This window comes from Rhinolophus ferrumequinum, chromosome 2 (assembly GCF_004115265.2).
Source record: "Rhinolophus ferrumequinum isolate MPI-CBG mRhiFer1 chromosome 2, mRhiFer1_v1.p, whole genome shotgun sequence".
Lineage (NCBI taxonomy): Eukaryota > Metazoa > Chordata > Mammalia > Chiroptera > Rhinolophidae > Rhinolophus > Rhinolophus ferrumequinum.
The window spans coordinates 772,735-788,034 of NC_046285.1; the positions used below are offsets into that span (position 1 = coordinate 772,735).

Below are 15,300 nucleotides of genomic sequence, written 5' to 3' on the forward strand. Positions count from 1 at the left end.
AAGAGTCAGAATCCATGATGTGAAAAATTAGATCACGATTTATGTTGCAAAAATATCCCTGGGCTTTGACTGTTCAGATTCTTCCGAGGCCCTGGCTCTCTGGGCGTTTAAAGTAGAAACACTGTCCACTTGGACTGCAGGGGCAGCGTTAACTGGTTAAGGTCACCGCAGAACTGCAGCTGCTGCAGGGCAAGGACCGAGGGCAAGAGGAGGGAATGATGGCTCCTGGAAGCCCAAGAACCTGAGCTCCATAAAGATCAGCCTTGGTTCTCTAACTCCGAGTAAAATCGGCCTGGACGAAAGGCTAGCTCCCCAAAAGACCTAATTTCTTTAACAAAGTTCATTGGCACAGTGACGTACACAGCTGGTGCTCAATATGTACTTGTTGACATTAGATGAGCCGTCACTTTCACTTACTGAAAAGCTAGGGTGGACGTTCCCTGCCAGGCACTCACTCACCTTGAAACAAAAAGACGTTAATTAAGGAAATAGGCCTGCAACCTAGGCAAAATCTAAAAATGCAAGTGGTCGTGTATTTTCTGTCATCTAGGATTCAGAAGGTGACTGTGACGAGATATGGAAAGAAAATTCTGTTCAGGATAAACCCGGGACCCAAGCCAGCGATGTCTAAGGAGAAAATCCTGGTCATGTGGGAAGCAGTGTGCTGTGAGCAGAGGACACAAACAAACCTGAGCCAGGCCAACGTGGGTTAGAACCCAAACTCTGACTCACAACCACTTCTACTCTGGGCCTCGGTTTCTGTGCCTGTAAAATGGGTCACCCACTTCTCCAAGCTGCCGTGGGTGTGTGTAATGACCTGTGGGTCGGGTATGTAACACATGCATCCAAGGGCGCCTTTCAGGCCAGGTACTGGCTGGCAAGTCAGGACCCTGCAGTACCAGTTCCAACAAATCATGAACCTTGCTGGGCCTGTTTCCCCAACTATGAAACAAGGTTGTGGCGATCTATAACCTCCAAGGATCTTTGGCTCTGACAGTCAGGAAATGCTAGAGCTTTCTGTCTAGGACCTTTGCCCCTGAGTTGCTCTGAAATAAATTCTAACATGATTCCTCAGCTGGAAGGGGAATATGGTCACTTACACGTGTGAGGGGAAAACAACTCCTCGGCACCATTGTCGTTATGACCGTGAGGAGGAGGCACACCGGTCCTACCTTTACTGCAACAATGATGGTCTGGTTGGCCCCGAAAGGCTCCTGTGCAGTGACTTCTACGGTGGAAGTTCCAATCACAGATCCCGATGCCAGGAAGCCCTTGTCATCAACATGCACGACAGGAGCCTTCTCCGGCCCATCCAGCACACGGTAGCTCAGAGAAGCTGCGCCATCCCTTTGGTAAACAAACAAAGCCATTTTCACAGCAGCGGGTAAGGGGCTCAGAGGGGCTGGCCGGGGTTCTGGGGTCCCCAACTGCTCCTGAGAGAACACAGAGGCCTGGTCTCAGGCCCGCTGTGTACTGGGACCACCTGCGGGCAGCTTGTCCGCAGCCCATCACCACGAGGAAACCTAACTTGGAAAACCAGAAGTTCCAAGGAAAGCATTGCTTCTCACTCTGGAGAAGAGCGCCTACCGTGGCTGGTGAGCAGCGAGGGAAAGGCTGTGAAGACTGAGTTTCTTTCATCAGCTGCGTGGGGCACTTACTACAAAATACAGTTTCTGACGCAAATTGTTTTCAATTTACAGAAATAAGGCAGCCTGGCATGGTGGAGAGGATGGACGGAAACCAAAGCCAGTCCCAACACCTGCAAACAGCTGTCTGCCTTTCTACACGTGGTGTCCCCTTTCTCGGCCTGTTTCCTCAATTGTGAATGGAGAGTAATGCCTTATTTCCAAGGACTGGTAATAGGGTAAAAATGAGGAACTTACTCAGAAAGCAAAACACTGATGTTAGGTGCTGGGTAGAAGACAAATCCTGCAGTATTTTATGATCTTGGACATACTCATACTCGTTAATGTCTAAAGAAACAGGAAGGCTTTGTGCCGCACACCTACAGACCCTCCACAGATGACTTGAAAGAAACGTTACTGCCTCTGCAACTTTTTCTTCCCCCTCATCAACCCTGTTCTCTTAAAGTGCAGAACTCCTATGCACCCGTCAAGACCCAGCTCACACATCTCTACCTACGACAGGCCTTCCCTGGCTCCTCCCAAGGAAGGCCTTCTTTGGGTTATGGCTGGAGCGTTCTACGTCGTTTCATTATAACCCTTCTCATGCTACCCTCCTCTCTTCCCCACTACACTTCTCAAGGGCACCAGCTGTTTCCACCTGTGTTCCTAGAGCCCAGCACACAGCCAGGCGTTTAGACAAGTTAGCTGGATGAATACCGTGTGTGTGTGTTTCAGGGAACTTGTAAGTGGTCCTCACAGCCCCGCTTTGCCCTTGGAAAGCAAGGTAAGAGCAGTGTTTGCACACAGGCTTCTAGACTGCGTCTCCCACTGTTAATGTGCATCCCCACTGCTGAGGGGATCCAGTGCAGGTGCAGGTCTGGGGACTTGCATCCCCACGGGCTCCAGGTGACACCTACGCTGCTGGTGTGTGGACCGCACTCAGACTGGCAAGTCCTGAAGACACAGGGGTGTTTGAAAAGTCTAACACTTCCAAGTGGGTACTTTTCCCCCGTGAAGCGCTGGATTTGAGCAGCAGGCATCAAAAGGTTTCTCGGATACAGGGAGAAGAGGGCCCCGCTGGGGTAGGTGACACAGAGAGCAGGCGACGTCCACACGAAGAGAAGGGATGCAGGAGCTGCACCCACTTTAAAGGCGACACCAAGAAAGACGCCCAGCTCACCTGATGCCCAGTTCAACCACGGCTGCTGTCACCTTTGACAAATGAGTGGCCAAGGGCGAGGGCAGCTTCACAGCCTGCCTGAAAACCAGCACTGCACCACGTACCTGTTCGTCTGGAGCTTCATAAACGAGTTGGGTGACATTAATATTTGTTCTGCTTCTATTTCAGGGTTCAGCAGCAGCAGCTTTTCAAATACCTGGAATATAGGCACATTTTATTTCCTACGACACACTGGAATCGTGTCTGGGTCTCTGCGTCTCTCAGCAGGCAGAGCCAAGGAGACAAGAGATGGGAAACTGCTGTGAGCCAGCACCTGACAGGTAGCGAGCTGGCGGTGTGCTGGGCAGGGCTGACTGGTGAGAGACGCCACACGTGCGAGGAGGAAAAGCCAGCAGGGGCACGTTCGGGGACCCCATGGGAGCTGCCTCACGAAGCCAGGGAGCACAAGCCTCTGCCTCAGCTCCCAGGGAGGGACGAGTTTGCCAGGTGTGTGCGCAGAAGGCAGCAGAATGAGATGGCCAGGGTCTTGTCCAGCCCTAATTCTGTTAGACTGAGCATGGAGAAAGCACCATCTAAAGTCTCCTTTCTGTCAGCAAGACATCCTGCTCCTGCCATGTCCATGGTAGAACCACGCCCGTCCCTCCCCTCGGCCCATGTCGCTTCCTGCCAGGCTCTTGCTGGATGCGCACAGAGCAGGAATGGGTGTGGGGCATGTGGCGACCACAGGCCAGCGGATGATAACACACCTGGGCATGTTGGACGGAGTCTGACCCAGGCGCATATCCCACTGGGGGTAACGATTCTCAAAGAAGGAAGTGCCTGCTCCTTCTGGAGTGGGTCCGCTCCAGGGGCCACAGCGGCAGCACCACCTGGAACTCTAGACCCCTTCCCGGCATGAATCCGAACGCGCCCACCACCTTTTACATCCTCTTCTCTAAGGACCGTTGGAGCTGCTGGCGTCCGGGGCATCTGAGCCTGGATGCCAAGCAGTGTTGAGCTCCCCACTCACTGGCTTCCGGTCTGATCAGACCAGCTGGATTCTCCCAAGGGCCTGTGTCTAAAAATCATTGAACTGAAGAACGATTTTCTAAGAGGAAAGCGGCCTGACTCCCCTGCATTCCAGCACCTCTAGGTTCTGACCAGATACTTTAGCCTAGATGTCTTTTGTCTGTAAAATGGGTTTAAAACTAATAATCCTAGCCATGCCTGTCTCAAAGAGCTGTGGGATTCACGTGACATAATGTGAGTGGCAGCGCTTCCTGAACGGGGAGGAATAAACAGCGTGGGTAGCCGCATGGGTTCTGACATCAGGTGGGTCCTGCCAGGCAGGTGGCTTTCAGAAGGAAGCAGCCTCACTGACGCACGAGACACATGTACTACACAAGAGTTACACAGGTGCGTTTCCCTCTGTGGTTCTGAAGCGCACTCCTCATTGCCACTCTTTAGACGGAAGTGAAGGTATAAGAAATACATCACTCTCCGGTTAACTGCAGGAAAAGCAACAGTGCAAACACCCAGGGAAACCGGCAACTTGGCCCCCTGCGGAGAGACGACAGGGAGCAGTGGAGCCTGCGGCAAACCGGAGGGCACTGCTCGGGCAAAGGGGACACCGCTTCTCATCTGCCAGTTTTGCCGTGTGGCGAGGGCATGTCTTCGGGGCAAGCTGCATGTTGGGTTTTTATATAAAATCTTCCTATTTTTAAATGCTGGCAACAAAGAAGACTTGTTTCAAAGCACTGAGGGAGCCAAATAAAACATATTTGTGGACCGGATCCAGCTTCTCTAAGTTTCTGATGAACTCAAAACTCCATCTGCTGTCAGCTAAGGAAAACATGGCTGAGACATTAAGTAACCCAGCTGAGGTTACAGAATTTGGAAGCTGCAAAGCTGTCTTTAATTCTATGAGAGATGCCAAAACTTACTTTTATTTTTAACCAGGAAGAACACATACTTGTGTGTTTATGTCTCTCTGTGTGTATTTGTTTGTATGTATACACATACATGTCCGTCTGTGGCCGTCTGCGCGCGTGCACGTGCATCTGTGTGTCAGTGTCTGTACATACATGTGTCTGTGTGTGCAATGCTTACATGAGGCAGAAGTAAGGGGGCTGGCAAGCAGGCACTTCCTTCTTTGAGAATCGTTGCCCCCAGTGGGATATGCGCCTGGGTCAGAAATGGTTTATTTCTTCTCGAAGGGGAGACTTGAACCCATTTCCTTTCTCATGATAGTTAGGGGCCGCTTTCAGTTTTTCTTCGCAACGTAGGAGGATCCAGGTGTTACTGAGTCTCACATCAGCAGAATGGGGCCCTTTGAAGCTAAAAATGCTCTTCAGAGCAACCTGTCAAGTGCCCGGTTTGACAGAGGGACCGAGAGGCAGGGGAGCAGGAGGACAGGCTGAAGACAGAGGCGGGGAGCTGAGCCCTGGGAGGCAGCCAGGGCGCTCAGCTCTGGGTCCTGCATCGACTAAGCGCCCTCTCAGGGCTGCGAGCAGGCCACCGCCCCGTTGGAGACTCAATCTCCCTCTGTGAACCAAGAGGTCACACCGTCCCCCAGGCTGCCCACAGGGCCACTGCTCACTCCCTGGTGGGACCTGGAGGGGGGAATCCCCCCCATGGGGCCACAGGCTCACCATCCAGCAGCAGCCCCCGCCCGCAGCTCCTGCCCCCAGGCCTTGCGGGGGCACTGGGAAATGGGGAAAGCATGTCTGCCTCTGGCAGGTACTCTACGAGTGTTTGTCAAATAAACACAATTACATTAATGCCCAGCTCAGACCATTTTCCAGCCTCTTTCTCCCAGGAAAGCACCCCAGGCTCCAAACTCAGAATGATTTTCTATTTGGGGAACACATCAAGCTATTTCAGACCTCTAGGCCTTTGCACAGGCCATTCCTTCCACCTGGCCTGACAGCCAGTTCCTCCCACCCTGAAATGTCACTGCTCTGTGAAGCCTCTGGGCTCCCATGGCATCTTACACACCCCTGCCCCAGGCCCCTGCAGAAGGAAAACTCACGGGCAGGGCCCCAGCCCCCTTCCCTGGGGCAGAGGGAGGACTCATTTGTGCCCACATGGCCCCTGAGAGGAGAAGGGCGCTGGGCTGGCATTTACTCTCCCTCTCACGTGGTTCCTGCACACCTGTCCTTTACCTGGATTTGGATCTCATCAGAGAGCTCTTTGGCGAGACCATGCAGCTGCCCAGCGGTGGGGTCCAGAGCCCTGACCACCACCCTCAGTCCGGTCCGGCCTTTCACCCGGCCATGCACGGTCATGGCAAAGTTGTACTGGGATGGGAGCCGGAGCGACGCCTGGGAGAGACACCAAACATGTTTTCAGGGAGAGCCCCAAAGCCCCAGCACCCCCAAAAGGAGCCCTAGATAGGAGCCCCGGACTCCTGACAGACAGATACCTGGCTGTTCTCAGAGTGCACTGCCTCCCGCCCTGGTCAGGGTGTGCAGGCCACGGCCACCCAGCACGAGCCCAGCGTACCCCACGCTGAGTTCCACCATGTTCACAGGTGGATGTGGAAGACGCTGGGTCAACCCATCAGAGTCAGAGTTTCAAGACAGGACTTCTCAAAGCCTTTAGTGTGTGGCTGTGGTTACGAATCACCAAGAGGGATGCGAGGCTTGGCAGTGTTTCCCCACAGAGCCCCTTTGCTATGGGATGTTGGGAGTAATTCGCACGGCCCATGTACCATGGGAACAGTCGGGAAGTGCCCGGCACTGGGGACAGCACCCTGGCCCCACCGGTGGGCTGGGGAAGGCATTCGACCTACACGAATGAGCTCTGGGCAACCTCTAGGAAATGCTGTCCCTCTGCCCGCCTCCCCCGCCCCCCCTTCACTTCCCCCTCACTACCCAGGGATAAGGCAAGAAGAAATATCCCAGAACCACCCCTAACTCCAGTCCTGTGTGCCCAAGGCCTCCCTGGGTGGCAGCCTGGAACCACCAGGCTGGCGCCTAGTCCCTTCTCCCCACTGACTCCCTGGGCAACCCTAGGTGAGTCCCTTCCCATGTAAGGGCTCTAGTTAACACAGGGCTTTAAGAAAGTTCTTTCCAACACCTTCCAGCTCTGAGATCTGAGGAGGGGCTGGGGTCCCCCTATGGAGGACCAAGGGAGGGGAATTTGGCCTCTGGGATAAACCAGGAGAAAACCCCAGGGCTGCCAGGTGTCGTCTCAGAAAGAGGGTAGAACTTACAGACCAGGGACCCCGACCAAACCCTGTGACATTCTGGAACTTCTGTGACTTCCCTACAAGGCTGTAACTTTTCTGCCTTCTGTTAGTAGTTTACCTATAACCTCCTCTGTAGTGATTAGCAAGAGCGTACTTAAAATACAAAGGGCTTCAGACAGTCCCGGGATACTGTGAGAAGGATTGCTAGGAGGCCGAATTCCTGGACACACGGACTGAGAGCTAAAGGAGGAGGAAGGACACTGGGAGACAGAGACAGTGGCAGCAGTGTTTGGGAGACGTCTCGATGAGCCGTGAGAGAGCAGGATGGGGTCAGGAGCAGCCTAGTGTGAAGGTGTAGGGCAGAGAACCTAACTCGCCCCGGACGCAGGCCTGGGATGGAGGGCAGGGGTTCGCAGCGGGTGGTTACCTCGTGGTGCCGTCCTCGGATGTCCAGGATGTCCCGCTTGGTGACTGACCAGTGGAAAGTCAGGCCTGGCACGGCATTGCCGAAGGAGAAAGGGTTCTGGTTGTTGGTGATCCCGGTTATGTAAATGGGCATCTGCAGGGAAAAACCAGGCCCGTGACAGCCAGAGTCCCACTGTGGGGGGTGCCCCGGAAGCCTGGGCACAGCCCGACTGCCTCTCCACTGCCCGGGGACTCGTGTCTCCTTTGTGCAGCAGGAACTGTGCCGATTCTGCCCTCACCAGAGATGAGCACAGTACAGGTTCGGGAAGTTCTGATGAAACAGCAAATAATCGAGCAGAAGACAGACTAGTCCCTCCCCAGCCCACCCTTCTTGGGCCGTGGGCTGTGTCTCACCTCGGCTGGGAGACTCGTTCCGGAAATGGCCCCCTAAGCTCTAGGACGTCTGCGGCCCTCACCCAGTCTCACGGGGACGGGCAGGGTGGAATCAGGCTCCTCCAGCTGGGTTTGCCGAGGGTCTGCCCTCGGCACAGTGGAGGACGTGCAGCCAAAGGTGACAGCAGCCTCAGCCAGGCTGCTGAGTGGGTCCCCGGCTCCATCACTTCCTAGCTGTGTGACACGGGGTGGAGCCTTAAGCTTCCTACGTGCTCACCTCCTTGTCTGCAACACGGAGCTGACACTGGTAGTTATCTCATGGGGTTGTAATAAACACCAACTGGATCAGTACAGAAAGCACTCGGTAGAGTGTACACTAGACAGCTGTTAGCTCCTGGGACGCACCAGCTGCTCTGCTAGGTGTGGAACGGTGGCAGACGAGGGGAGACACAGGCATTACTCAGCGAGCACAGCAGCACAGAACCGAAGGGGGCACGGCAGGTGTAGAGGAGCTCTGTGCTGCGAGACGGGCAGGGAGTGCCTGTGTGTCTGGAGCAGGAAAAAAAGGTGGGGAAGGCTTCCTGTGGCGTGGGGAGCTAGACCCTTAGATAAAGGGGTTCAGCAGATAAAGGGGAGATGGAGAAGTGCTCTGGTGGAAGAACAGTGTCCTAGCAGGCTCCCTCAGCTCATCCTGACCCAGAACTTGGAGCCCCACACTTGCCAAGAGGCTGTGCCGACAGCATAGGCAGGAGGGCTGGAGAGGTCCCGCCTCACCTGGGTCCCCGTCCTCATCCGGGTGATGGGCGCACGGATCCTCACGGCCTGCAGAAGCAGCACCTCCACTTCCACGAGATCCTAGGAAAAGGGCCGGGACTCAGGCTGGCTGGGGGTGGGGGTGGGGGCATGTGCTAGCAACGAGTTTCAGGAAGGGACCCCTCCGAGGGTGGAGGCTCCAGCTGAGCCCAGCTCCATCACAAGGCACCCACAGCATGTGTAGCTCAGTGTTTCTCTTCCCAAGGTGGCCTGGCTCTGTGGGTGGTTTGCTCACACAGATGTGGCCACTGCCTCTCCATCTCCGTGGGGGTGCCAGCTTGGCCCTCTGAGCCTACAGACCTGTGTGATCCAGCTGTTCCAGGTCAGCACTGCAGACTGGGGGGCAGTGACTGGGGACTGTTCTTTTCTAGGCTGGGGAGCCCTCACAGGACAGGTCTCCAGACCCTCAATTCCCAAATCCAGACTGTTGATCTCTCCGAGCAGAGTACATGGACAAATGAAGGAGTCAGGTAGCATGCGATTAGAGCAGACCTTATACCCTCCTTCATTCTGAACTCTGTATGCCTATTAACCTGGCCAAAGACTAACTTTATTGGCTTTTTCATAGTATTGCTGATTCATGCTGAATATAAGTTAATAAAACCCTTAAGCCCTTTTCATGTGTCCTCACGCTGAGCCCATTTCTTGTGTCTTGCGATCTGGGCTAACGTCTGGCACATAGTAGGTGCTCAATAAGCATTCATTCCCTTCCTTCCCTTTGTCCTTCTCACTGTGATCTGCCGCTGCCAGTCCTGGCCCACCCCTTGGATGCTGGTTCTTCGAAGCATCCAGAATCACCTACCCTTTGTGGGCACGGGGGCCTCAGGCTGTTTTCCCGCATACCGGGGCTCACGGACATGCCTTTCAGATGGAGCTGATGGCGCAGCCTCTCCATCTGCCAAGGGGCATCAGGGCCTCCTCCCGGCACCTTCCTTAACTCGCCAGAGGGGAGAGACATGGAAAGAGCTGGCCCAGCAAGGTCGGACCACAAAGAGGGAGGCCAGAAGGGAAATAGATGGCTGTGTGCCCCTCTGGCTGAATTTCCAGTCAGCTGCCATTTAAGTCACCTGGGCCCCCAGGAGGGAAAAAGGCACCAGTTCCTGAGGCCACAGTACTTTCTTTAGAGAAAGAAAAACGGCAGCACCTCCTTGTCCTTAACTTCACTCTCCAGGACATCTATCTGAACCACGCTGTACGCCACAAGACAGGCTCTTACATCCTCAATGCTTTCCTGTCTTTAGAACATCAATAGGCAGAAGCGAGGTGCGTACCTCCATGACGCAAAGGACTTTGCAGTTTAACTGGGATACTTGGACAGACCCCGAGACTGCTGGGAAAAGAGTAAATCAATGAACGCAAGGTCGGCTCAAAGTCGGCTGCAGGATGGAGGGCCCCTCAGACGCCCCTCTTCAGGGCAGCAGACGCACCAGCGGCCCATGCTCTGTGTTCCCTCCAGGCCCCAGTTCTGGACGAGCAATGTGATGGCTGGGTCCTGAAAAGGTCCTTGCCCATAGTCACATTGCACAAAACACAACGCTTTTAAGTCCAGATTCTAGGACAGCTGTGACCATGCAGCAGCCCCCCTGAGACGCTCCTGCAGGTCACCGCATGCCAAGGTGTGTGCAGGGGGGGTGAGGGGGGGTCGGAGGGGGGCGGTCGGCGGTGTCCAGGAGCTCTGAGCCCTTCTCGGGAGGTGGGAACAATCTCCCATCGCCTTCCGGCAGCCCAGAGGAGCCCACTCCCTGGAAAGAAAGGAAACTGTCTGACCTGGAGACACCAACTTTCAGATGCTTGAAATCGGTCCCACCCACACGGGGCAGGGGGCCGCTCCTGGGGAGAGGACCCCTCCAATTTGGCCCTCCAGTCATGTTGACCCAGAAAAGCAACAAGGAAATGTTCCCCACTCTGGCAAAGAGGCCCGAGAGGTAACTTAACCTCTAGTGGGGCAAAAGGTATCAGTGGACGATTCAGGTTTTCTGTTTCTCCCAGAAATGGGAACAAATCCAGGCCTGAAATACTACTGCTGTCCAACTATCCACTCTCATAGCAGCCAGGCTGGCACATGCCTCTGAAAACTCACTGTAACCCACAAAGTGTATCCGAGCCAACAGCACCCCCTCCTTGAAATGAACGCCAAAAGGCCCAGGAGCGCTGCCATTGGCAGTCCCAGGTCAGGTCCCAGGACTGGCTGGCAGTGGCCGCGGGCCATTAGCTGGTTCCTTAGGCGCCTCATGTGCAAATGGGATGGCAGCAGGATGCACGAGGGTGCTGAGAGGACTACCAGGGTGAGTGAAGGGCGCTCTGTACAGAGGCTGCTATCACAACTGCTACCGTCACCAGGCACCGGACGGTTCCAGGGCCGGGGTTTGGAGACCTGACCGTAGAGGAGCAGCTGGGGAGACTCAGTCAGGAGAAGAGCCACCTTGGGGCTCTGGCTGCCCCCAGGCTCGCAAGTCTGGCCCCAGGTAGGGCTGACAGCAGGGGCTGTAGATTCAGAGGGCAGAAGTAAGACCCTCAAAGAGGGGTGGTCCTCGAGAGCAGAGCCCGAACCCAGGAAACAGGGCTTCCTCACCTTCACAGCTGACCCCCAGCAGCTGTCAGGGGAACCAGCACTAGAGGGCCCAGTGTGCAGGGTGCATTCAGAAAGCACCCATCTCTGCTGGAGCTGAGGCTCATTACCTGAGACACGATGACGAGCTTGCCGGTCTCAGCGTCCACAGCCCGCACGACCCCCGCCACGGTGCTGTTGCCCACGGTGAGCCCCTGCACCAGCCCCGCACTGTTCACCACGGCAACACTGTCGTTGCTGATGGAGAAGAGGATGTTGGACTGTGGCTGGGGGCCTCCCTCGGAGGTGACCTGGAGCAGGAGAAACAGCCGTGTGCGTCAGCCCCTCCCACCAGCCAGCCCGGGCTCAGTCCTCAGAGGACAAGGGCGCCAGCGCCCTGAGCATTCTACCTGCTCTGGCCTGATGCCCTCGGAGGGTGGGCACGCCTGGAGCCAGGGAACGGGGAGGGTCAGGCGTGTGGCCTGGGCTCCTACCTGCATCGTGGCCCCGATGATCAGCGTCACCTTCCTGGGTATTAACCTAAATGGGGGAAAGACCTGCGTATGGAGACAGAGAGAGAAAAGGGACCGTTGCATTCTGAGCGCCTGCTGCTGTCATTCACACTTAACACTTTCAGGGAGAGGGAAACACGATGCAAGGACATCAGTCCTGCGTGAAGACGCACCAGTGAGAGCCCGAGGGCCTGCGCCGACCCTGGGGGCCTATGTGGCCCCCACAGGATCTCGTCCCACCCGGGCCTGAGAATCTGCAATGGGGGCGTGCTCTGCTGTTGTCACTGTCACCTGGGAACCATCAGAAATGCACATTGTCCAGCCCACTCCAGACCAGAGGTGGGTCCTGCGATCTGTGTCTTAACTAGTTCTCCAGGAAGGTCTGATGCGTGTACAAGTTTCCAACCCACTGCCTTTGAGATTTCCGCACTCGTCTTTGGAAGGCTGCCTCATTCACCAAATTTCTCCAAATTTCTACTGCCAAACTGCCTTAGAAGTTCTCTACTTCGATGCCCTCAAAACTTTTCAGGGGAGGAAAGCAGGGACCCTGGGGGAGGCAGGGAAGAGGATGCCCCCATCTGTGCAGCAGGGCAGAGTCCCATCCCCGCCTGCATCTCCCACAGGGCCCCTGGCAGGGGCACAGGCACATGTGAGGCTGAGCAAACGCAGCAGTCAGCCAAGGGGCTGCTCTGTGTGTGACGACTGCTTTCCGTAGGGCTGGGCCACCTGGCAGCGGAAATGACTCCCGCTTCACCAGGACAAGGCTCACCTCCGCGCAGAGGCACGGTGTGTACCACTGGTTTCAGAACGCAGATTAATTAATATATGGCCGGCCAGTGCCCGTGTGCTCGAGACCCTTGCAGGACCCTGGCAGGCGCCAGCTTAGTGCTGCTGCTGAAGGGCACATGCGGACGTGACTTGTTGGCTATGCTGCCTGTGCAGCTCTGGGCCAACCTAACGCCAGAGACAGCCCCAAGTCAGGCCGTGAGGTGAAGTGGGGACCTCCGAGCTCCCTCATCCAGAAATTGCTGGGGTAGGTGCCCCCAACCCCAGAGCTCACCGCCTCCAAGGGCCTGTTCTAACATTCAGACCGACTGTCAAGGAAGGCTTCCACACAGAAGCCCACATGTCTGCTGCTTCTGCTCAGCCCTTCCTTTCTGCCACTCCCCTTCTCGGGAGGCACACCTGGCCCCATGTCCTAGAGGGAGACTAAAGTAACTCGGCTCCCTCCCTCTGGGGCTGTCCCGCAGGTCCCTGTACTGGTGATCCGCGGACAATGCAGGCCACAGATTTGAACACGGTGTCAGCGGCTCCCTGGACTGTCCCTGCAGCCCCCCTCCGTGCCACGCCCTCCCCTACACCGTGCGTGCAACGGGGCTGAGGGATCCTGTGTGGCAGGAAGAGGCGCAGCGTACCTCTATCTGCTGTGGGGCCGAGTTGATTCTCTGCCCAGCTTTATCGGTCACAGTTGCGGTGAGACTGGTCTGCCCAATGGCCACACCGTGGACACGGAACGTGGCAGTGTAGTTGTCAAGAGCCTCATCGAGGGAGCTGGAACAGAAGGAAGGGCTGGGACTTCTGCCCCCAGACAGACCTGGCAGCCCTGTCCCCGAGGTGCCCTGCTCTGACCCCAGGAAACTCACACCAGTGTGACGACCTGGGAGGCTGCTCGGAGCTTCAGGTCCATGAAGGCAAAGTACGTGGCCGGGAAAGGCCTTTTGTGGAAGTCCAGCACGCGGACATGGGCCTTGACCGTCTTCCCAATCTCCACCTGCATCATGGGGACAGACATGCAGGGGTCTCTGAACGAACACTTCTGCCACCTGCGGCACCCTGTGCCTTTCAGAGAAAGTGTCACCAACCTCAAACCCACAGACTTGGGAATCAGGGACAGGTCACCTGGGTTGACCTCCAGACTGTCAGCCAATCAACAAGTGAGTCAATTGAGCACTTGCTGAATACAATGAGCTTGGGGATACTTAGATGAAGAAATTACACCCCCCACTCGTACACAACTAGCAATCTAGTTGGAGAGATAAGCCCCAGCGTAGAACAGCAGCAGGCATGTAGGAGGGCTTCCGTGAGTGCCCAGTGGCAGAGGAGCTCACACCCGGCGGCATGTAATACATACAACAAGCACGGGAGGAAATGGGAGTCAGAAATGCACAGTGGACAAATACGCCTGGTCAGCAAATTACCAGTGGAAATGAGATCACAGGAGGAATGAACATTTGAGACTGTGAGAGAATGCTGGCTTTTTACATAGTCTAAGCTGCTCGAACATTCCCTTTTTAATTACTAACCATTCTTTCCACTCAGGAAACTAGGAACTGACAGCACCCCTCTGTAAGCCTAGCTGCAGTTACTTCAGGTATTTGGAGTAATAAACATTTTCTATTTGCGTTAAAGAAAAGCCTAAGTCTATTATGAATTCATTCTGCAAAAGCACTTGGCATTAGTGAGTTTCATTCATTTGCCATTGAAAATCCCTAGAATTCAGACCATACATGGCGGGGAGAAAAATTCATGTTTAGCCAAGTGTGTGCCTGGCTGCTTAGCAAACTCCACCAGCTGGAGGCCAGGAATTCCCAAGTCAGGGCTGAGGTGGGGACAACTCCAAGCGAGATTTACAGCCAAACTTGACTGATGTCACCTGGGCTGAAGCACAGCCTCAGAGGTGGTTCTGCACCGTGTGCATGGAGCGGCAGCGACTCGGGGGCGGGTCGAGAGACAGAGAAACCAGGAGAAAGCAAAGTGCATGGGAAGAGCCTCCCACACCCGCAGCATTTCCCCAGTGTCTGTGAATCAGCAGAGAGGGAGCCACTGACCTTGTCCACCACACGGACGTACACTTCCTGAATGTCCGAGACGTAAATGTCAGCCTTGGCCGGGGCCGGGAAGGTGAGGCACAGGTCGTGGACCATGATGGTCGATGTGCCCGGGAGCAAAGGGTGCACCTGCAGGGGCAGAAGCGGCTCAGTTACAGCTGCTCACAGCATCAGCCTGTCCCCCATGAGACACCAGCTCGGAAGGAGTGGACCAGGAAAACCCTCCCCCAAATGTCCTGTCCACCCTTCATCATGAACCCCCACTGCCAGTCAGGGGATGGGCTTGAAATGTGCTGGGATGGATCTCAGACAGCATTTCTTTCAGCCTTGTAAATTTTACAGAGAAGAAAATGGAAGCTGCTCACATGGGCAGTGACCAGCCTTAGGGCACAAAGCAAGTGAGAGAATGAGGACTGAGGTCTAGGATTCTCTACCTCCTGTGCAGGCTGCCTGCCCCTGCAGTCCCAATAACAGACAAGTACCCAGCAAGTCCAGGGCTGCTAGGGCATGTGACAGCTACTTCTCACCTAGAAGTTTCCACCTGAACTCACAGAATCACGGAACCTGGGAACAGACTGCGGCGGCTGCCACGGTCTGACGTGTGATCTCTCTGAGTCTCGTCCATCTCTACATTCCTATTTCTACCTCAGCTCTGTTTGAAGCAGAGAGCCTGCAAAATGTTCTGAGTGAATGAACACACCTGAGCTACTGTTTTCCAGTCTCTCACTCCAAACACCCCCCTCCTAAGCCTTCTTCTGTAACTACTTCCATGGACTCCACCTCAAAAGAATCTCTCCCCCGACTACCTCATAATGACTAGCTCAT

The 15,300-nt window shown here is 55.3% G+C and overlaps 1 protein-coding gene across 1 annotated transcript in view; it reads right to left on the bottom strand.

Moving 5' to 3' along the window:
• Nucleotides 1-15,300, bottom strand: part of NUP210 (nucleoporin 210) — a 138,480-nt gene that overhangs the window by 16,785 nt on the left and 106,395 nt on the right. Inside the window, exons 21-30 of the mRNA XM_033127109.1 lie at nt 14,476-14,604; nt 13,291-13,418; nt 13,063-13,198; nt 11,630-11,692; nt 11,267-11,446; nt 8,549-8,629; nt 7,404-7,535; nt 5,949-6,107; nt 2,910-3,001; nt 1,173-1,347 (exon numbers count right to left, since the gene is read on the bottom strand). Coding sequence (XP_032983000.1) covers nt 1,173-1,347; nt 2,910-3,001; nt 5,949-6,107; nt 7,404-7,535; nt 8,549-8,629; nt 11,267-11,446; nt 11,630-11,692; nt 13,063-13,198; nt 13,291-13,418; nt 14,476-14,604 — 1,275 coding nt within the window. The remainder of the gene's footprint in view (nt 1-1,172; nt 1,348-2,909; nt 3,002-5,948; nt 6,108-7,403; nt 7,536-8,548; nt 8,630-11,266; nt 11,447-11,629; nt 11,693-13,062; nt 13,199-13,290; nt 13,419-14,475; nt 14,605-15,300) is intronic.